At 47.2% G+C, this 23,205-nt stretch overlaps 1 protein-coding gene across 1 annotated transcript in view; it reads left to right on the top strand.

Annotated features, from left to right (window-relative positions):
* LONP2 (lon peptidase 2, peroxisomal) overlaps positions 1 to 23,205 on the top strand; it is a 796,271-nt gene that overhangs the window by 387,933 nt on the left and 385,133 nt on the right. The window contains exon 10 of the mRNA XM_078670264.1: positions 3,712 to 3,838. Coding sequence (XP_078526390.1) covers positions 3,712 to 3,838 — 127 coding nt within the window. The remainder of the gene's footprint in view (positions 1 to 3,711; positions 3,839 to 23,205) is intronic.

Here is a 23,205-nt window from a genome sequence, read left to right on the forward strand (position 1 = left end):
ATGGGAGCTTACATTGCGGCCGATTTATGGCCGGAATGCATGCTCCCATAGTAAAATGTAGGAATGGGACTGAACAGTTTTGGTCGCATCCTAATGAGGCGATCGGGACCGCCTACTGGGTGTCAGTCAGTCCCTTGACCAATGCAGTGTCCGGCGGAAGTGATTCTCCCCAACATCTTAATGATGCCCCTGGCTTATTGTTTTAGTTATCATTTAATATTGTTAGTTATTGTGCTCATAGGAAATTGATTGCTGCTTTTCCTCTAGTCTCCTTGGTTTACCAGGGGTAAGGTGAAATTATTAGTGAGAGTTAATGGAAGTTGAAAATGGGATGAGTAAGTAGGCTAGAGGAGGTTAGGTTGCAGGACGAGGTTACACAGAAGGCGAGTTTGTGAAGTGTAATGAGAGTTGAGTATAAACTGGGAAGCGTAGGTAGGCTAAAGAAGCTGAGATCTTGTTAGACCATAAGAAATCATTATCGCAAACATGAGATTTGTGAGGAGAGGTATTGTTATGTTGCTGAAGTAGAGTAGAGAGTAAGGCAGAAAACCTTGCATAAGAGTTAGGTTTCACTCAGAGGTATTGGGGCAAGCAGAGAATAGACAGTTAGGAGGTCATTCAATAGAAACGAAGGAGAGAGAATAATCACTAGATTTAAAACAGGTTAATTTTTCATGCACAGTTTTGGGGGGGTGGTGGGAGTAGACTTTTGAGATAGGGTGTATAAAGACTAAAAGGAAAGGTTCAGGGGTTATCTGTGGGGAGGCAGTTTATTTGACTGGTTGATACTGTTGATATAGTCTGTCTGTTTTTTTATTACATTGGTAATTTAGATTCTGCCTTTTTATGCTTGACTTATTCTAATATGAGGTCCGAAGATTATATGGTATGTCCTAATAGCTGGTCCGTTACAATTTGCCTAGAAACATTTGGAAGATTGGGTCATCTCTTGGAGGTCCATTGATCTATTTCATTATGATTCAGTAGGGTATATGCTATGCTTCTAGGGTCATGTGGTTCGCCCTGAAATTAGTACGAGGTTGCTTTTCTGGTTCTTTTGTCCTTAGCTGGTGGTCCTAGAGGGGTATTGGTCTGTAAGCTGAAAATGCCAGGAATTGAGCGAATGTAGACTCTCTAATGCATATCATTAGGAATAACCTAGTCTTAGCTATTCTTTTAAACTCTAAGCGATTCTCAGTGACTCTGATCTTTACAGGTAAGAAGATAGTGCATCAAGTAGTTTTCTTGCTGTAAACAGAAATTAAGCTTGGTGCAAACATAAATTCATAGGTTGGGAGAATCTGGTGATTTTTGCTTCAAAGTACGTTGGTCCTTCGCTGTTTATTGCTTTGTGTGTGACACATTGTAGCTTGAAGACAATATTCTTGCACTCTAAAAACCAGTGTAGAACCTTTTTTACTGGGTAAATGCAGTTTTATATATTTGCATTAAGAAATAGCCCTTCTTCTAAGTTTTGGATTATTTGTAGCCTCATGATAGTTGGTTGTACTTTTTAGCAAATCCAAGATGTAAAAAGATGAGTTTTCATTGTGTAGAAAATGGATTGAAACAGCCAGTGCACTTGAATTTTCAGGGAGAGTGTAAAAGAATACTGTTTTCAATGGTAAGCAAAATTACCTGGAAGAAATGTGTGCAAAAAGGTGATCTGCATCGAGAAGCAAAGATGTGTAGAAAGTCTGGGCTGTAGTGAGTTTAGGGCTAAATATTTCATGTAAATAATTCAACAGCAGCTTTGGTACCTCTGACCACGCACACACAACATTTCTTGCATGGTGGTGAACCTCCTTAATCCAAAAGCCACGCAGAATAACAGCTAGTTGGGAGTTCAAGCAGTCCGATTTGTATATTGAGAAATATGTTATGAATGCCAAACGTTGAAGTCAAATGGAATCCCAACAGCTTTAGGAAACCTCACCCTTTACTCTGGTCATCTCAACTGCTCTCGATGTCTAGGTGACAGAAAAGAACTTACCGTCTAACAAACCGCTCTAATCAGTGTACAATCAAACTGTGTGCAAAGGCAGTGTTTGGCGATTTAGAAGAAAGATCAGGCAGTAATCCTCCAAATCCTGTAAGTCAAATAGGTTTTAGGCAAAGTAGTGCAGTAGCCATACATCTGAAGCCTTCGACGATTCGTATGGCTGTCACCCCACTTTGTAGACTGCAGTGCAGCCTTCTCCTTGGTTGATAGAGACTGTGAACAACAGAGCAGTGTAGAATCAGTCCAGCACTCCTGTAGGTAATAAAGGAACTTTACATAGGCACCTAGGTGCAAGTTCAGAATAACCCAAGGGGCATTTTGCTTGAAATCTATTTTTTGAAGGTTTTCAGAAACCAAGACATCATACAATGCATGGCATAGGCATCAATAGAAAGTGCACACCGCATTATCATACACTGCTATATTAGAACAGTAGTCAGCTGCTTTGTGAAATGAGCATAGGTGCACTCGGGTCGGAGTAAGTGCATGGCGCCTTGCGAATGAGGAGTCATGTGGTGTGTCCAAGAAGGGCCAAGAAAAGAATAGTATAACTAAGGGGCATTTGAAAGTATAACATAAAAAGTTGGTCAGGCATAAAGCAAGACTGCATACGAATGCTAACATGATTTAATTTACATGTGCCAGATATGACAAATGAATCACAGAAGACCCCCGACTTACCCCTAAACTTGGTAGCATGCCTATTCTGACCAATGTAGACAATCTGATTTAATCAGCCATACTCCTGTAGGTCTCCAGCGATTATTGTCTTCCATAGGAAAGGAATGATCTCACCATGAACATGTTTGAAACAAACATCGTGATGTTATGGAGGAGAAAGGTAGATTGTAACAGTTTCACCAACCGACAGAAGGCAATGTCAAGAGAGATAAATATTTAGGTACGATCTTTAGAAACACCTTTAATTAGAGAGGCCACATCTCAGATCTCACAGCTAGAACCCCAACAAGTGGCATGGGTCTAAACCGTCTTACTATGACGTACAGGATGGCACAGTTGGATCTTCCCTACCAGCTTAGGATAGTAAGATTCCGTTTTGCTGTACTGTTCCTCAGTGTTCCTCATGAAAAAAGCTTTGACATTAGATTCACTGGAAAGCAAACTCTTAAAGATTTTTCTTTTGATGCTGTCTACCCTTCACTTTCTTGTAAGAATTAAATTCAGGTGGCTAGCAGAGTCAAGCCTAGCACTACTTTCTATTATCCTATATTTTCTTCGAATTAGAACATGTTCAGGGGGCACTTTAACCTACTTAATTTGGTCTGAAAAGTCACATAAAAGATCATTTCTGAAAAACATTGTTGAGGTACTACTGACAAGGTATAATCAAGATGGATGAATGGAGAAATATCTCTTGCTCATCTGCTCATTTAAACTTTTTAGGACACAAGTAAGGATGACACCAGTAGGATTGGTAAAGTGAACTGTGGAGAGATACACTTCTGAACCATTAAGACACATTGATTCTGCATATCCAAGCACTGGTCTAAAGTCTCCCATAAGGCCAGCTTTCCTTCAAATCTGCTTTTAACTTTGTGAGTTGATCAATATTATTTACAGACAACATCGAGACTGTATGCTGCATAGGATGCCAACTGTATACCTTAGATGTGAAAAATGTGGTTGTTTAAAAACAGTGAAGGTGTTTTGGCAAAACAAGTAATATGGAGTTCGTTTTGTTTTTGAAGGCTACATTCAAGAAGAAAAGTTAGAAATTGCACACAGGCATCTGATACCAAAACAGCTGGAGCAGCATGGCCTGACGCCTCAACAAATTCAGATTCCACAGGAGGCCACTTTGGAGATCATTACCCGGTAAGGACCCTTGTTGGCATCGGGGTGAGGCTGCATGCTTCCTTTTGGGTGCCATTGTTATAAACGTGTGTCCTACCTTGTTCTTTTGTCACATAAGAGGACCCTTGTAGTGCATAAGCCTTTCTCCCTCCATATTTACCCATTGATCGCATAAAATATGACCAACAGAGCTAAGACATTTCATTCTAATTATTTAATGTGCCACCCACATAACACCATAGACTTTTCATGAAGCACTTGCAATTGTCAAATTTTGTACATGTTGCTGAAAATTGCTTTATCATTTTGATTTGTTTATAGCCAGTTCATTTTAGTTTATGTGCCATTTCTTCTTCTTATTTTTCAGTTTGTAATATCAATCTGATAGATACATCTAGCCACAGATTCCTTATCTTAGAATTATCCCCAGGTGCCAGACTGAATCTGAAGATTTTGGGGGAGCAGTACACTTACTTGCCGATAGGTTGCGTCGTTCTATTGTGCTGGCATCATCCACAACAGAAATTATGAGTGCGGTGCATATATAGGTGCCAACCCAGCACACTGACGTCAGTTATTTTCTTTATGCTCCAGTCAACACAGATCCTATTCCCATGGGTTAGGACGTGTGGGAAATTGGAAGGGGCTACTTGACCCTGAAGAATACCAGCTCCTAGACCCCAATATGGACTGGTGTCAAGATTTGGAGCATGCAAGTGAACTGGATACCGTCCCAAATACTGACTTGTTCTCTCCTCCTACTGTGGCTATGGAGGAGGGAGCCTCATTTGCAATGGTGATTAGACAGGTAGATGAAGCCTTGGATCTTCAGCTATCCACTGTGGCAGTCAAGGAAAATATCTTAACTGAGGTGCTTTATCTGGAAGTTACTTCCTCAGAACTACTTCTCCCATTTAAAGAAGCCCTTACGGATGTCATGCTCAGGACCTGGTCCAATTCCTGCACTGCGACTCCAGTGAACAGGATAATTGCCTGCCGCCATTGCCGCCTTAGCGTACTCCTCCTTCCTCACCCAACACCCCACCCTAGCGAGATTGCTGGTCCAAGCCTCCACTTCCTTTGTAAATCCTGGTGCATTCCCTACCACCCACCAGAAAGGTCAGGCCAGTCCCTCATCGCCCCCACCACCACCCCCCACCCTGGCAGCCGCAGCCTCCAAGTATCTTTAGTTTGCCCTCCAACCATCATGGGAAACCAGTGGGAGTCCGGCTACGCCATCACCTGCTCCACTATAGGTTGATACAATCAGACCACTGGTTTCTCCAGATTGTTGGAAGGGGCTACTCCCTCCTTTTTGCGATTACTCCATCATCCATGCCACTCCCTTCGGGCAGGCTGACAGAGTACCATATCACTTTACTCTCTTGGCCAATGGAGCTATAGAGAGGGTACTAACGCCAGAAGTAGGTCATGGTTGTTATTCCCACTACTTTCTGGTGCTCAAAAAGGATGGAGGCCTCCGTCCTATCTTAGACCTGTGCCCTCTCAATTTTTTTCTGAAAAATGGAGAAATTCAAGATGCTCATGCTCATTCAAGTTCTGTCTGCCCTCGACCTGGGAGACTGGATGGTAGCGTTGGACTTGCAGGATGCATATTTCCACATTCCTGTCCTGCCTGCCCGCCCACTGGCTTTACCTGCTGTTCACGGTAGTCCACAAGCACTTTCAGTTTGCTATGCTCCCTCCCCTTTGGCCTGTGGAGATCAGGGGTGCATGTCTTCCCCTTCCTCAATGACTGGCTGTTGAACGTCGGCTCAACATAGGCAGTTGTCTCCCACTTCCAGACAACGATGGACCTCCTACACTCGCTGGGGTTCCTTATCAATGTGCTAAAGTCACGCCTGACTCCCTCTCAGATGCTCCCTCTCATCTGAGCTGTTCTGAACATGATGCAGTTTCGGGCTTATCCTCTCGAACAGCACCTCCGGAATATTCAGGCCATGATACCAATATTTCGGCTTCTATCCTGCTGGCATATCAATCAATCAAGCATTTATATAGCGCACTACTCACCCGGAGGGTCTCAAGGCGCTTGGGGAGGGGGGGTCCGCTACTGCTCGAACAGCCAGGTCTTGAGCTGTTTCCTGAAGGCGAGGTGGTCTTGGGTCAGGCGGAGGCGTGTCGGGAGGGAGTTCCAAGTCTTGGCGGCCAGGTAGGAGAAGGACCTTCCTCCTGTGGTGGCTCTTCGGATGCGGGGGACGGCGGCGAGGGCGTGGCCGGTCGATCGAAGCTGGCGTGTGGGATTGTAGAAGTTGAGGCGGCTGTTGAGGTATCCTGGGCCTTGGTTGTGTAAGGCTTTGTGTGCGTGGGTGAGGAGCCGGAAGGTGATTCTCTTGTTGACCGGGAGCCAGTGCAGGTCTCTCAGGTGTCCGGAGATGTGGCTGTGTCAGGGGATGTCGAGGATGAGTCTTGCTGAGGCGTTCTGGATTCGCTGGAGTCTCTTCTGGAGTTTGGCAGTGGTTCCGGCGTAGAGGGAGTTGCCGTAGTCCAGTCGGCTGGTGACGAGGGTCTGGGTGACCGTCTTCCTGGTCCCGGTGGGGATCCACCGGAAGATCTTACGTAGCATGCGCAGGATGTTGAAGCACGACGAGGAGACGGCGTTGACTTGTCTGGTCATGGAGAGGGAGGAGTCCAGGATGAAGCCCAGGTTGCGTGCGTGGTCTGTTGGTTTGGGTGCGCTGCCCAGGGCGGGGGGCCACCAGGAGTCGTCCCAGGCGGAGGGCGAGGAGCCCAGGATGAGGACTTCCGTCTTGTCTGAGTTCAGTTTCAGGCGGCTGTTCATCATCCACTCGGCTACGTCTTTCATGCCCTCGTGCAGGTTGGCTCTGGCGGTGGCAGGGTCGTTGGTGAGGGAGAGGATCAGCTGGGTGTCATCGGCGTAGGAGATGATGTTGAGGTTGTGTTGGCGTGCGATGGCCGCGAGGGGGCTCATGTAGGTATATGGGACCTGAACTACCAGTGGGCACAGCATCCGAGGAATCTCTCAGACATGGTTCAGATCTCGGAGGACACTGCAGAAGCTCTGCAGTTGTGGTTAACGAAACTGGATTGGGTCAGAGGCAGCCTGATCTGGTAGTAGTAACGGATTCAGCACTCCTGGGCTGGGGCGGCCATCTGGGAGAGGTGGAGATTAGAGTCCTCTGATACAGTTTCCATCTGTTTGAGCTCTTGAGTGATCCAGCTGGCATTGAAAGCATTTCTACCCTCCATCAAGAGAACACTAGTTCAGGTGTTCACAGGCTGCACAACCGCCATGTAGTACTGCAATAAGCATGGTGGGGTGGGTTTGTAGCCCCTTTGTCAAGAGGCCCTACGTCTCTGGACATGGCTGAAAACTCAGGGCATATCCCTGGTGGTTCAACGCCTTGCGGGCTCTCTGAATGCCAGGGCGGAGAACCTCCGCCAAAGATGCCTAGTGGATCATGAATGGCATCCCCACCTAGAGGCAGTACAAGGTCTCTTTCAGCAGTGGGGAGAGCCTTTGTTAAATCAGTTCGCCACCGCAGAGAATGCATAATTTCAGTGGTTTTGCGCTCTGTAGTTTCCAAGACAGCTCTCGCTCTGAGGCGCTTTTAATCTCGAGTGGAGCTCCGGCCTCCTGTATGCCTCTCAGAGTTCCGGTTAGATGACCAACTCTTCTTTGGGTATGTCGGAGCCAAGAAAGGGAATGCCATAGAGAAACAGACCATCTCCAGATAAATTGTGCTCTGCATTAAGATCTGCTTTATACTGGCTAAGATCCAACCCCCAAAGGGCTTGTGTGCTCATTCCACCAGAGAAAAGGCTGTAACCACTGCGTTTGCACGTGAAGTCCTAGACTTGTGGGACACCCCCGCGCCGCACGGCCACCAGCTGCTGCGTGTGCCCCCAGCCGCCTCTGCCTCGCTGCCGCCTCGTTGCCGGCTCCCGCCGCTGCGAGTGGTTTTTTGTACTATTTTTGACAGTAATTTGTGCTTGTCTTGTAACTTGTTTTCCCTTGTTTTTCCCCGCTTTTTCGTGCATTTGTGCCTGTTTTCTACTTGTTTTCTCCTCCGTGTTGCCCTCCTTCCTTGTTGTCCGCCTACCGCCTTCCTCGACGCCCCCCGCCCTCCCTTCCCGCCACCGCCGCTTAGCCACGCCCCTTTTTGCCTTCTGTAACCCTCCCCGCTCCCGCCTCCCAGCTGCTCCGCCCACCCGCGCACTTCGCCTTAAATGGCGACCGTGCGAACGCGCAGCGTTGACGCGCAGCGGGCGCGCCGATTGTGCGCCGAAGGCGCGCCAAAGGTAAGCCCGTCTGCGCCCGTCCGCGACCGGAACGCGACCAGCGCCAGGACCCCTGGCCCCCACCGACGGAAGCCGACCCGACGAACCTACAGCGCCGCCGACCTCACCGCACTCAACACCGGCCACATCCCAGGATGTCACCGAGCCGCCCCGAAGCACACCCACGGACCCTTCAGCTGCCTCGCCTGCAAGTTCACCTGCATCCGGACCTTCCCTGCACCCGACAAGCCGAACTCCAGCAGCACCCACCTCAAGTGCATCCTACTCAACACCCGCTCCGTCCACAGACATGCCGTAGAACTCTGGAACCTGCTCGACACCACCGCCCCCGACGTTGCCTTCATCACCGAGACCTGGATGAACGCCTCCTCAGCCCCAGACATCGCCATCGCCATCCCAGAGGGATACAAGATCACCCGGAGGGACCGCGACAACCAGACCGGAGGAGGCATCGCCATCATCCACAGAGACACCATCCGCATCACGACCAACACCGACGACACCCTCACCACCGCTGAACACCTGCACTTCCAGATCCACACCAACCCGAAGACCACCCTCAGAGGCACCCTGATCTACCGACCCCCGGGACCGCGCACACGATTCAGCGAGGACATCGCCGACTTCGTCAGCCCGCACGCTCTCCCCTCCGCCGACTACATCCTCCTGGGGGACCTCAACTTCCACCTGGAGAACAACAACGACCGCAACACCATCACCCTGCTCGACAACCTCGACAACCTCGGACTCAAGCAACTGGTGACCACCCCCACCCACCTCGCCGGACACACACTCGACGCCGTCTTCTCATCCAGCAAAGACGTCACCTTCAGCCACGCAACAGGACTCCACTGGACGGACCACAGCTGCGTCCACTTCACCTTCAGAAGAACGACGATCCACCACCGCCAGCAACAGGTGGCTCGAAGAAGCTGGAACAAGATCACAGCCGACCAGCTCACCGCCTCCCTGAGCCAGCACCCTCCCGCCAACTCAGCGAACCCCAGCCAGGCCGCCGACAACCTCACGAAGTGGATCAGCAACTGCGCGGACGAACTCGCCCCTCTAAGGACCCCGCCCAGCAGATCCTGCAGCAGAAAAACACCATGGTTCACCGACGAACTCAAGAGCTCCAAGAAGAACTGTCGAGCCCTCGAGAAAGCCTGGAGAAGGGAACCAACGACGGACAACATGACCACCCTCAAGCTCGCCACCCGGAAACACCACCAACTGATCCGCGCCACCAAGAAAAATGAATACAAGGACCGGCTGGACAACAACGCACACAACTGCAAGGAACTCTTCAACATCGTGAAAGAGCTCTCCAACCCCAACGCCGGAAACAACGACATCACACCGTCGCAAGACCTCTGCAACTCCCTCGCGTCCTACTTCCACAACAAGATCACGGACATACACAACAGCTTCAACAACCAACCAACGCAAGCCACAACCGCAACGACGCCACCCACCACCACCCTCCGCACCTGGACTCCGATCAGCACCGAAGACACCATCCGCACCATGAACTCCATCCATTCAGGATCTCCGACTGACCCCTGCCCTCACCACGTCTTCAACAAGGCCGACGCTGTCCTCGCACCCCACCTGCGGGACATCATCAACACCTCCTTCGACTCCGCCACCTTCCCTGAGAGCTGGAAGCACGCCGAACTCAGCGCTCTCCTCAAGAAACCCACAGCAGACCCCACCGACCTCAAGAACTACCGTCCCATCTCGCTCCTCCCGTTCCCGGCCAAAGTCATCGAGAAGACCGTCAACAAACAGCTGGCCGCCTTCCTCGAGACGAATGGATCCCTCGACCCCTCACAGTCCGGCTTCCGAGCGAACCACAGCACCGAGACCGCCCTCATCGCCGCCACCGACGACCTTCGAACTCTGATGGACAACGGAGAAACAGCGGCCCTCATCCTCCTGGACCTCTCCGCGGCTTTCGACACTGTCTGCCACCGCACCCTAGTACAGCGCCTCAGCAACATCGGAATCCAGGAGAAGGCACTGGAATGGATCACCTCCTTCCTCGACGGAAGAACACAAAGAGTCCGCCTACCACCGTACAAGTCAGAGGCCACCAAAGTCATCTGCGGCGTACCCCAAGGATCCTCGCTGAGCCCAACCCTCTTCAACGTCTACATGAGCCCCCTCGCGGCCATCGCACGCCAACACAACCTGAACATCATCTCCTACGCCGACGACACCCAGCTGATCCTCTCCCTGACCAACGACCCCGCCACCGCCAGAGCCAACCTGCACGAAGGGATGAGAGACGTAGCCGAATGGATGACGACCAGCCGCCTGAAACTGAACTCAGACAAGACGGAGGTCCTCATCCTGGGCTCCACGCCCTCCGCCTGGGACGACTCCTGGTGGCCCCCCGCCCTGGGCACCGCACCCAAACCGACGGACCACGCACGCAACCTGGGCTTCATCCTGGACTCCTCCCTCTCCATGACCAGACAAGTCAACGCCGTCTCCTCGTCATGCTTCAACATCCTGCGCATGCTACGTAAGATCTTCCGGTGGATCCCCACCGAGACGAGGAAGACGGTCACCCAAGCCCTCGTCACCAGCCGACTGGACTACGGCAACGCCCTCTACGCCGGAACCACGGCCAAACTCCAGAAGAGACTCCAGCGGATCCAGAACGCCTCGGCGAGACTCATCCTCGACATCCCCCGACGCAGCCACATCTCCGGACACCTGAGAGATCTGCACTGGCTCCCGGTCAACAAGAGAATCACCTTCCGGCTCCTCACCCACGCGCACAAAGCCCTACACGACCAAGGCCCGAGCTACCTCAACAACCGGATCAACTTCTACACTCCCAAGCGCCTCCTCAGATCAACCAACCACGCCCTCGCCGCCGTCCCCCGCATCCGAAGAGCGACGACAGGAGGAAGATCCTTTTCCTACCTGGCCGCCAAGACCTGGAACTCACTTCCGACCAATCTGCGCCTGACCCAAGACCACCTCTCCTTCAGGAGGAAGCTCAAGACCTGGCTGTTCGAGCAGTAGCGGCACCCCCCCCCCTCCCAGCGCCTTGAGACCCTACGGGTGAGTAGTGCGCTCTACAAATGACCTGATTGATTGATTGATTGAGTCCTGGACATCTGCCAGGCAGCAATGTTGGCTTCTCACCACACATTGACGGAGCACTACTGCCTGGACCGTTAGGTCCATCGAAACTGGCTCTTTACCCGTTTAGTCCTGCAGGACATTTTGCTGTGAAATTGCTTCACAGACCCACCTCCGGGAAGGTACTGCTTGGGTATCTATTCTAAGGTAAGACATCTACAGCTAGAAGTCTCTATCAGATGAACAAGTTACTTACCTTCCGTAACGCCTTATATTGTAGAGCCCTATCTAGCTGCAGATTCCATGCCGGCCCAATCATCCAGTGCACTCTCTGGATCGGTTTCTAGGGACAGGGCTGTTCCCCTTGCCGGGGCCTAGTGTTACCCACCAGTGGTCAGTGTTCTTCGTGGCTTCGCAATCCTGGTGTGGAAAGTAGCAAAAAGAATCTGACGTCAGCGTGTTGGAGTGGCGCCTATCTTGGCTCCGCACATGTCACTTCTTGTCCGGATGATGCCGGCAGTGCCATGCAGAGTTGAACAATGCACAGGTGTACTGCTCAAGAAAAAATATTCTTATTCAGTCTGATGCCTTAAATTCTACGGTAAGGAATCTACGGGTAGAGTCTCTACCAGATAAGGAGTTATAGAAGGTAAGTAACTTGTTCTTTAGTGATTTTTTTGAAGTGTACAGTCTGCCATCGATGGGACCTTTGGTGCTGTCTGACAGTATGTTAACTTTTCATTATTTTCTGTCCCAGACCTAGGTGTAAATCCTCCATTGAGGACAGGTTTTGTGACTGTCTGCAGCATGGGCAGGAATGTCTCCAGCAATGAACTCTTGCTGTATGGATTTTGGCTTTTTTGTATGCTCCCTGTGTTCTCCCAGGTACATATACAGTCTTAACCTCGCGTGTTCTTTGGATAGCTCCCCAGGTTCTGTAGCAGACTCTGCTCTGCACACTACCTTTCAGGTTACTTTGAGCGTACTTCTGTGGCATACAAAAGGCTTTCCTATTTTGGTAGTATTTTACAAAGTGCTTACATATACCATAGCTCATCATCCAACTGGGACTTTTGTTCTAACTTAGTGAAATTGATGCTTGACTTTGGGCTCAGCAAATCCTGAACCGTAACCCTCTGGGGCAACTCTGACAGTGTCCATTCCGCAATTTGACCTGGACATTTGGCTGGTGACTATTATTTTTATTGTATGCCTTGTATTCCCTGCACCTGCTAACTGTATGATTATTTTGTAAATGAAGCGCAGCTCTATCTGATTACACTTCCTTGGTCAGATGCTACTGGGGTTGTGCAGGACATGAAAGTTAGAAATCCATGATGGAATGTTTGAACACACTTCAATGCATGAGTTGTCTCTTTTGTTCCGGGATCTTCGCTAAAGCATGGTCGTTTATAGGGTCCTATCGTTATTGTGATTCGTTGTACTCTGATAGTTACCTCAAAACACCGCATATTCAATGGTTATTGTTAATGTATTGGTATTTGTACATTGATCCTCATTCTTTTGTAGTACTTTTATCCAAAGGACTTTATAGTGGATATGGGGGCTCCCACCCGTCACAGGACACTCAAGATGTGGAGACTGCAGTGTCTGTCACCTCACCGACAATACCAAGACCCTCAATCTTGAAGACGGAAAAATCTGGGAACAAAGGTCACACACCAACTGCAACAGTAACAACGTCGTATATCTGATCAAATGCACATGTGGAAAACCCTATATAGGAATGACCACACGCAAAGTGAAACAACGTATATCTGAACATCGTAGCACGATCAGATGTAAGAAAAACACTACCAGACTCACGGACCACTTCCTGACGGTACACCACACCCCGAACGACATGAAATGGACCGTGATTGAACAAATCCAACCAGGTCCTAATGCACAAACTCGCCTTTTTGAAAAGGAACAACGGTGGATTTATAGACTTTCTACTCATAAAACAGGTCTGAATGATAATATTCCATGGGCATCAGTATTAAAATAATATTTCTATACCATGCACTATGAACTACTGATTCTCTATAATTGACTGCCACCTCCCCTGAATTTTAATACTGACGTAATGACCCACTTCTCCGTGGCACAATTCCTTTAATTTTTCATTGGACCAATATGAACACCGGCCCCCCAGCTGGGTGGATATGACCCCCACACGATCACAGCCAACCTTAGTAGTGATCTATGCTTCAATGCTTCACTCTGATTACTGTCCAAGGGCATAGCTTGAGGCACCCTTCCTTTGCCGAGTCTTATCTGCACATTTGCAGGACTCTGCGTTATCACCATAACAACCCTAGGTTTGAGACATACATCATTCCTTTGCCGATTCTTATCTGCACATGTGTAGAACTCGGCGTTATCACCATAGTAACCCCACGTCTCCTAACGCATCACGACGTCAGCCGGCGCTCGTAGCCCCTCCCATTGCCGTGGCCCCAACTCACCCAACCACGCCCAACCCGGAAGCGGGTAACTTTTCATTACCGAGCCCGTCCCGCACGGCATCACTAGCCGAGCAGTGGACGGTAGAAGTAGGTTAATGGCCTTTTACCTCACCAGCAAACTGTAAGTAGATGACTCTTTCTCCCTACAGAAACCCTGACACCTAGTCTGGCATTTTATCGCGAAGCATTACCTTACCGAGATGGGCATTCCTCACGCCCCTCGGTGACTAACAGATCCGTCTCTCACTAATGCATATTCAAACATTACAGAATATGTTTTCACTGCGTGATGAGCCTACCCCCCGCCCGCCGAAGCATTTGAGAGCTTCAAACTAAGTAAACCCCTCTCCCCCTTCATGCAGCACCTATGTGCCTCTCCGTGTTACATGTGTGTTAGTCCTTGTATGTTATTTATATATACGGGCAAAGTTTGCACCAACGATTTTCCAGACCACCATAACTGGGCATATCGAATGAAATATCGCGCCGATTGCTGTATTCACAAGACAAATTGCGATTGCGATAAAAATAATGCATGCGAAGAAGCACGCACCTATTGATAAGTATATGTGTCCTGGCACAATTATAAGCCCCCCACAGACACTTGATCATCACGTTATTGATCATATGAAGGTCTTCAAATCACATTGGCATGAAGTGTGAAAGCACAGAGACACATCACGACGTAACAGGCTAGTAAGCATGATCACGCCTGATAACTGTTTACTTTCTCTTCTCCACAGGTCTTTTTTTATCCATGCTCGTCCATTTTGACTGAGCATCCATACCATTGGCTATTTGCCATTAGGTACACAGGGGTTTAGGATAGGGTGCGCCTTTTAGGGGGCCCATACCGTCCAGCTCCCTGTTTTTGGTCCTGAGGAATACCGGGTATTAACCCATATGGTAGAAACATGTTGACCAACCCACAAATACACATATAGAGATACACTGGACGTAACTTCCCTACCAGTATCTCGCCACTGCTTTTTAACATTGTCCAGTTACTTTAAAATAAAATCTCTGTTTTGAGTTAAACCAGGACAATTTTTAACACCTTTTTTTGCACCTACAGTCACAACCCGCTCCACTGTATTACAGGTGTCGAAGCACATCCTGGTGACGCTAGGTCACCAGGGTGGACCCCGATGATGAAGCATGTCACCACCAGGCTGGTGAGGGAGGGGTTTCATACAAAAGGATGAATTCTTTCCTTTTTGCCAGCAAACCCACCCTGCAGAAAACCTTCAAGTTCTCCTTTGGTGGTACTCCTTTATTTGTTTAATTCAGTCCTTGACCAGGGGAATAGGAGTATTCTCCGTTCACTTTAGGTGAACACCATCCCTTGCTCTCTCCTTTGTTTTTCAGTCCCAAAATGTAGCCACTTTCTTGTGACAGTGTTAAATGTGTTCTGTTCCCCTCCTGAATGGCAGGTAATCAGACTACTTTGAGGGGGGGAGGTGTGATTCTTTTCAGATTGTACAACAAATCCAATGTATATGTCCCCTCAGTCTGTTATGCAAATATTGATGCAGCAAAAGCTGAGAGATGGTTTGTTGAGTTCGCTGGCCAAATGATTTTGGGTTCACCATCTAGTTCCGTTAGTTGAAGAAAGGGGAATGTACAAAAAGTGCAAATTAGTGTGGTTTATTTCTGTGATTTCCTTCCGCCTTTTGACATTCCCACCATCCCCGCTAACAGTGCCAGCAGTATAGGTGTGCAAAAAAAGTGTCCGTGGTTCGGAGAGGCTAGCAAGTGTTCACAGCATACATCCTTTGTGTGGCTGCAGTTGTGCAGGTGTCTGGGTTTCCAAACTAATATTCTAAGTTTTGCTGTGAAGAAATTCTCTTTCTCTCCTAATACCTGCAGTGATGACCCTTTAGTTTGATAGCAGTAGGAACAGGAATGCAAGGGGCAGCACCATGCATATCTTGAATTAAATTGCTGGAAAGGGACTGCTGCAGATTTCTGATGAGCCCTGTACCAACACTCTGCATCTGGTGCTATAGTAAGCCGCTGGGTTGTAATCCTACGTTCAAAATCTAACGTACCTTCACGGTTTCAGTGAAAAATACATGGAGTCTGCATATGATTTTGCAAAGATATATATGATTCTTTTTTTCCTACAGGATTCAAGCTTGGAGCATTTATAATCAAGAAAGGTGCCGACTTAGACCAGGGCTAAAGAATGTCTGAGAAGTTGATTTACAAATGCAAATCCGTGGCTACTCAGCATACATTTCAGTTAATGTCCCCTCACAGTTGTAAAAGGCTGTGCAGCAAAAGCCCATGCCCATAGTACAGAAAATATAGTGAAATATCATTCAGCTTTCCAAAAAAAGTCTTGCTGAGCCATCATCTGGAATACATACCTTCAGATGTCACACTGGAACAGTATGTTCCACCCCTGCAACAAATCTCTCGCTGGCATCTGCCCTTCCTGACTCCTAGCGTATCAGCTCTCGTTTTAAGACTTGTTGGCTTGTTCCCAAACTCTTTTGCTTTTGCTATTTGTAGTGTAATGTTTTAATGACACTTCTTTAATTGCTGCCACATGAAACCCCCATCTGCTAAATTTTCTGTCACTGGAGCACACCAGTCTTTTCACGGTCCAGCATTTTGTGGTGTTAGGCGCTGTCTGTGTGCGTTATAGAATTTTTTACATTTGCTACTACTAGGCCAAAAAGAAAGAGCTGCAAAGCAAGCTTTTGGCAGCCCAATAACTGTGTGTGGGGGAGGGAAGGGGCGGTGTGGTTCGGGAGAGAGGGTGAAGCGGTGCACCAATGCGGTTCCTTCTGTAATTGAGCAAATTTTGTAGGTACATAGTGACTCTTGTGCATTGTAGTTGCATTTATATTGCACTTCCTTCCCCTGAAGAGGTGCATTTGTGGGCACGTAGCAAGCTACTTCATGAGATTGCTATGGATGGAAGAGTGTGTGTCATGTGGCCTACATGCTTAGTGCTTTGATGTCCCGTGTGAGGGCCAGAGTTGTACCCTTATTATGCTTTGTCAATCCATCTATGCGAAAGAAGCCAGTTATAAGAAGGTCAAGAATTAGCATGCTAGTGTATTTATGGATGAGTAGTAAGTGTGTCAGTGCAGAAGTGGAAAGAGTTAATCTTGTGTATACATGGCAAAGATTATTGAAACCATTTTGCAACAGGCATGTAGCAGTGCATAAACCACAGTTTAACAGAGGTTTGTGAGAAAAGATGCAGTTGTGCATGTATGGGCATACCTACCAGTTTTGGATTTGTCTGTATCGCACAGCTTAAATCATATTGAATGTGGGCATAGGATCCAAAACTGACTGAGGGGATGCTACCCTTGGTTGAGTACGTAACTACTACCTGCTGTTTTCCCGATTTTCCAAACCCTCATTGCTTTGAAATCTTTTTAAGACGTGCTGCTCCTCAGATCCTTTCATTATGCCACAATTACACCACTATTAAAGGAAAGCCACCCTAGACCCTACCTTCCTGGCGAACCAGTGAGCATTTGCGAAGTTCTACGCTATGGCCCCGGATTAAAGACAAAAGTGTCAGTGTACCAACTTCAGACTGGCTAGGCACAACTATTTAACCACAGTCAAAACTGCCTTTCCTCATAAACGCGTGGATCCATTCTTGAATGTATTTAGGATGTGGTGCTTTGGAAAGGCGATGCTGCTTCTTTTAATTCCATAAGCCTCTCATAATCCTGTTGGAAGGGATGTCCATTGTGGCCTGGATGGGAGTAATTTTCTATTCAGTGGTTGCATGAATTGCTCCTTCTGCTTGTGTATTAAATGTCTTAATAAGTATTATTAACCCAGTTTTGAATTGCCCCTTCCACTTCTAATATTTAATGTCTATAAGACTATTTTTAGCCCACCTTTTAAACATTCTAGTTAGGTTGAACTCACTCAATTATATATCAGGATTTGTATTGAACCAGGCGTCTTGGACTTGCTAGTTTACTGCCTCAATGTTATCTATTTGAGAATGATAGCCTCTAGCTGGACTAGAGTAACACTGAGGTTATACTTTACTGCCTCATGGGGATATCTATATCCGTCGATATTCCTTTACTTCCGTTGAGGATCACCTCTTCAGGTGTTAGAAAGCCTCTGGTTGATTTGATGTGCTCATGAATACTGACAAGGAAGGAGAAATTAGCAGCTCATTTTATTTGTATCATCCTAGAACTTTGATCCAACACTAATGGGTCTGAGTCCTGAAGAGAGCACTCTTTGGCGTGAGTAAACTCTTACCTATTAAATTGTAAGGAGAGTAGCATGTCCTTGCACAGGGGCCCAGTCCATTCAACATTTAGCTTCCTCAGATTAATACTGAGTGGAACCTTTTAGTCAGATGCCGAATAAATGGGTCTTCTACAGTATTGGATCTATCATGGATTCACATGCTTGAATCATTCCCTCTCGTAGAAGTGGGAGTCCCACAGTACTATAATAAAGTAGTGTGTATCACTGTAATAGGCTACAATGGTAATGAACAATCACTTAGCCTGTCTATGTCCTTTTTTTTAAAAAAAGGATCAAACTTCAAACCTTAACCATTCAGGCAATAGCTCCCTCTAGAACACTCCTAAGAGAGGCTAATTCCCTCAGATTGTTACCGTCTTCATGTGTGAAGGGAGTCTTTTTGAGCTGTGCTCAGTTTTCTACTCCCAGATCTTGGAAAGCTACTTCTACTTCCTCAACAGTGTCTGATACAGCAAAGAAAGTCATTTTCAGACCCTGTCACTACCGGCTCGTCGCTGAGACTGTCAAAACGACATTAACTTCATCCATCAATGCGCCAAACTCGTCAACAAGAATTAAATCATTCATGAAGATTCCGTTGAAGACCACATCAACGATACTATCAACATAATTGTTAATTACTTCGTCAACGGGAGGTATGTCGATAAAGCCAAAACCCACAAGTCAATAGACGGCATTGCTCATGACCATTACCTTGATGACATTAACCACTATAAAAATTACAAGGATCATGAAAACGTCCTTTCGACCTGAGGTTACCTCCCCCTTCAAGGTTTCTCCTCTCCCCTCAAGTAATCTGTTGGACCTGGAGGATTCGGTCGATGACAGTCCTTTTGGACCAGCTCATAGGCCATCAGAGCTCCAGGTAAATTACCAGAATGAGGACATGGAAGAAGAACAATATTATGAACATTATTATTATTCTTAGCCAAAGCACAGGCATTTTGAGCAGCAGCATCAGTATTAATGCTGAACCACAGCAGAGTCAGTCGGATGTTCAAGTGCCTATATCACTTTTTCAAGATTTACAGGCCGTTTTGCAGGACTATCGCAAAATGTTTCCGGAACCTCCCCAGGAACAACCAATAGTTCCACCTCAACCTGCTTCATCTACGAACCCAAGCCTCTTTTCCTACACTGATCATGCCCAGGGTGACACCTGCTTCTAACATTGTGACACTGCCAAGGAACGACTCATCGTCAACAGATGATGGTCAAGAGGAAGGCGAAATTCTGGATCCTCCACCTCCCTGTGATGAATAGGATGATTATCTAGCCCCAACTCAATCACCTCCACTATCACATCCAGCAGACTTTTCTCCGTAGGACATTGGATGCTTTCACAATTTAATGGACCGCTCTGCCACAAGATTTCACCTAACAATCTCAGTTCAGCTGTCTGCCTGTTTTCTAGTTTTTTGTTTAAATTTGTTTGTATTATTATTGTTATCATTAGTATAAGTTGCATGTCAATTATTACATTGCAACAGTTCGCATTACATTTGAAACATCAGCAGTCCAATACAAGTTACATATCTACTTTGTAGAATGCATGCAGATACAGTTGTACACATTATAGTCAATTTCGGTTGGCATAGAGCCAGTATGTTGTTAGCTGAAGTAATCGTTTATATGTTAAACATCTAGCATAACTGAGTAAAGTCACAAACCCTGAAACATAACATTTGTACCCACCTCTGCAAGCCATTGAATAACATAATTGCACATGTTTAGAATCAGCACCATTTCTGCTACCTCGTCATGTTGAATGTGCCCAGCTGCCCACCCTACTTTCACAAGATATAAATTCAGGCCTATTTCTCCGTCAGTGTTCTTAATTTATATTTCACTGCCCATTCCTGGGATGTTGGGGATTACTCGCAGACATGAGTGTAAATGTTGCGTCCACAAGTTACAAAAAGATGTTGTTATTTGGAGGCAAGACATATTTCCTAGTCCCTGCACCCAATGCACGCTGTCTGCCTGTTTTCTAAATTATTTCAAAGAGCAGTCAAGAAAATCAGTCAGAGCCATCCCCATCATCGATTATATATGGGAGGAAAGCTTCAAAATAATGAAGAGCCCGGCAACGGTGGCAACAAAACTGCCTTGTATTGATAAAAAATACAAGGCTCCAGAAGATTCTCCCTTCTACCTCACAGGATATCCCAAACCGCACTCCATCATATCGCAGGCAGCATAACGTCGCTGTAAGAATCCTTCAATTCCCATCTCTACACCACCAAATGAAGAGGGCAGGCAGTCAACAACATAGGTAAGAGATTCTCGTCATGTCTGCCATCACAGTTTGTGCAGCCAGTTCGCAAGCAAATTCTGGGCATTTAACTCCAATCTCTACACCACTAGATAAAGAGGGCAGGCAGTCAGACAACATAGGTAAGAGATTCTCGTCATGTCTGCCATCACAGTTTGTGTGTCCAGTTCGCGAGCACATCTGGGCCTCTATGATAGGCAAATGTGGTCTGACATTGGAGACTCACTGACCTAGTGCCTGCAGATAGAAATCCTGAGGCAAGGAAAATACTACAAGAGGTTGAGCGCACGTCAGCCAAGAGCCTAGACTGCGCAATGGACATGGCATCCACTGTTTTTCACCAACTCACTGGTGCAGCACTCTTAAGACGACAGGGACTGGCTAAAAACGACCACGTTCAGACCAAGTCCATTCAAAAATTCTCGATATGACCTACGATGGAAAGTCACTATTCGGGAAGCACGTAGATGAAGCTCTATTGCCATCAAAATGGAAACAAACATGTCCAGGTAACTTATTACGCTGCAATTCAGGAAGATGCCCTATCGAGGGGCACGTGGAAGAGGTTTTTCAACCTACAGAGGAGGATACCCATGCTCCCAACAGTATTAGCCTTTTTACTCTCAATACTGAGCTGCTTATCAACAGCAGTCATACCACCACCCACCAATGACCGCATATACAAAACAAGGACCTCAACAGAAGAATGCCCCCCAGAGTCGAGACACAGATCGTATACCGTGACCTAAATGAGGGACCGGCTACTTCCACTTCCTCCCATCGTATGTTTGCGAACATTACCAATTACCTCCACCATTGGTGTCAGATAACCTCAGACAAATGGGTATTGGACCTCTTCGCCCATGGCCATACCCTGAAGTGTATCCAAAGACCACCCAACAATCCACCAGAAAGACGCCTTCATTATGCTGGCCAAGGGAGCAATCGAAAAAGTTCCTTTCACTCAGAAAGGTAAGGGTTTTTACTCCCATCTTTTCTTAATCAAAAAGAAACCAGGGGAATGGATACCCATCCCGGACCTCAGGAAGCTGAACAAATTCTTGCAGAAACAATCATTCCATATGGTCACTCTCCCCGACATCCTGGATCTCCAATACCAAGGAGATTTTATGACAACTCTGGAATTACAGGATGCATACTTTCATATTCCCATACATTCCAAACACTGCAAATATCTTTGTTTTATCATAGCCGGTACCCATTACTAGTTCAGAGTCCTTCAATTCGGCCTCAAGTCCGCTCCCCACATTTTTACCAAATGCCTTGCTCTAGACAGCAGCCACACTCAGAAAGCAAGGTCATCCGGTATTTCCCTAACTGGGCAACTGGCTGTTGAATGTTCCAACATAATCGCAAGTTTCCAAATCCACAAAAGCTTGCCTCTCTCTCTTTTGCAAGCTGGGTCTCTTTGTCAACCATCAAAAGTCAATAACTACTCTGAAACAGAGGATACTGTTACTAGGCACCAACATCGAATCTATCCAAAACAAAGCTTTTCTCTCGCAGGACAGGAAACAAAGACTAGCACATCTAGCAGTCAAACTTTCCAGAAGAAAGTCTGTTTCAGTACGCTTGTACAAGTCGCTGATGGGAATGATGTCCTTTGCAATAAGTCTGGTCCCTCTTGCACGCCTGACAATTAGACTGTTACTAGAAGAACTACAAAAACAGTGGATCCAGACCAAAGGGTCCTTTGGCAACCTCCTCAACATCACCTCAACAATGGTAGAGACATTAGCCTGGTGGTCTCAGATCTTTAATCTCTCCAAGGGTCTAATGTTTGTGCCGCAAATACCTTACTTTGTCATAACTACAGATGCGTCAATGGACGGCTGGGGTGGTCATCTCCAAGTCCTACAAAATCCAAGGAAAGTGGCTGGTGCTTCAGAAAGCTATGCATACCAACCACCTAGAACTGAAAGCCATCTTTCTCACCTTGAAAGCGTTCCTACCAGGGATAGCAAGGTCATTTATGCTCGAACGTATAGACAATACGACAAGCATGCCTTATGTCAACAAGCAAGGGGGCACAAGATCACTAACACTCTCCCAGAAAGCCAACTCTGGAGCTGGATAGCAACGCACAACATTTCTTTGACAGCCGAGAATGTATCTTTATGGGGGCACCCAGCACTGGATCTCTTCACGACCAACGAGAACACCAAATGGCAATTTTATGCCTTTCGGCACACGCTCCCAGGGTCGTGGGGGAATGCCCTTTCGATCCGATGGTCCGGGATTTATGCATACGCTTTTCCCCCCTTCCCACTAGTACCAAAGGTTCTCAACAAGATGAAAGTGGAATACTGTCTCCTCATCCGGATTGCTCCCTACTGGCCCAGACAACACTGGTTCACGGAGCTTCTCCTGCTGTCGGAGTTCAATCCCATTTGCCTACGGACAGTGCCAGCTCTTTTGACGAACCAGAGCCAGGTCCTGCATCCGGACCTAGTCTCTAGCCACTTATGTCCACTTATGTGCATGGCTCCTAAATTCAATTAATTCCGTCCTTTAAATAGCCCTCAGGACTGCAAGGATATTCTAGCAAAAGCAAGAGTGGAAGCCACCATCAAAACATACAAATTACAATGAAAACCGCCCTGTCTATGATGTCAGCAAGTCAACCTGCATCCTTTAGAGTCATCACCTGAGTAGATTCTGCCTTATCTCCTTTCGCTTGCTCGATCAGGTTTGGTTCATGTCTCCATCAAGTTGCATCTCGCTGCGATATCAAGATAGAGATGCTCTTCCCACTCTCTACCTCTGCTCCACAATAATCATCAAACAACTTTTGAAGGGGTTGTTCAGAGCTTTCACTCCAGAATGAGATCCTCCACCAGAATGGCATCTCAATGTAGTCCTCTTCCAGCTTATGAAACCTCCATGTGAACCCATCCATAGAGCGGATCTCAAATTTCTCACAGGAAGGTAGCCTTGCTGTTGGGTCTCACTTCACCTAGAAGAGTAAGGAAAAT

The sequence above is a fragment of the Lissotriton helveticus genome, chromosome 12, assembly GCF_964261635.1.
Source record: "Lissotriton helveticus chromosome 12, aLisHel1.1, whole genome shotgun sequence".
Classification (NCBI taxonomy): Eukaryota; Metazoa; Chordata; class Amphibia; order Caudata; family Salamandridae; genus Lissotriton; species Lissotriton helveticus.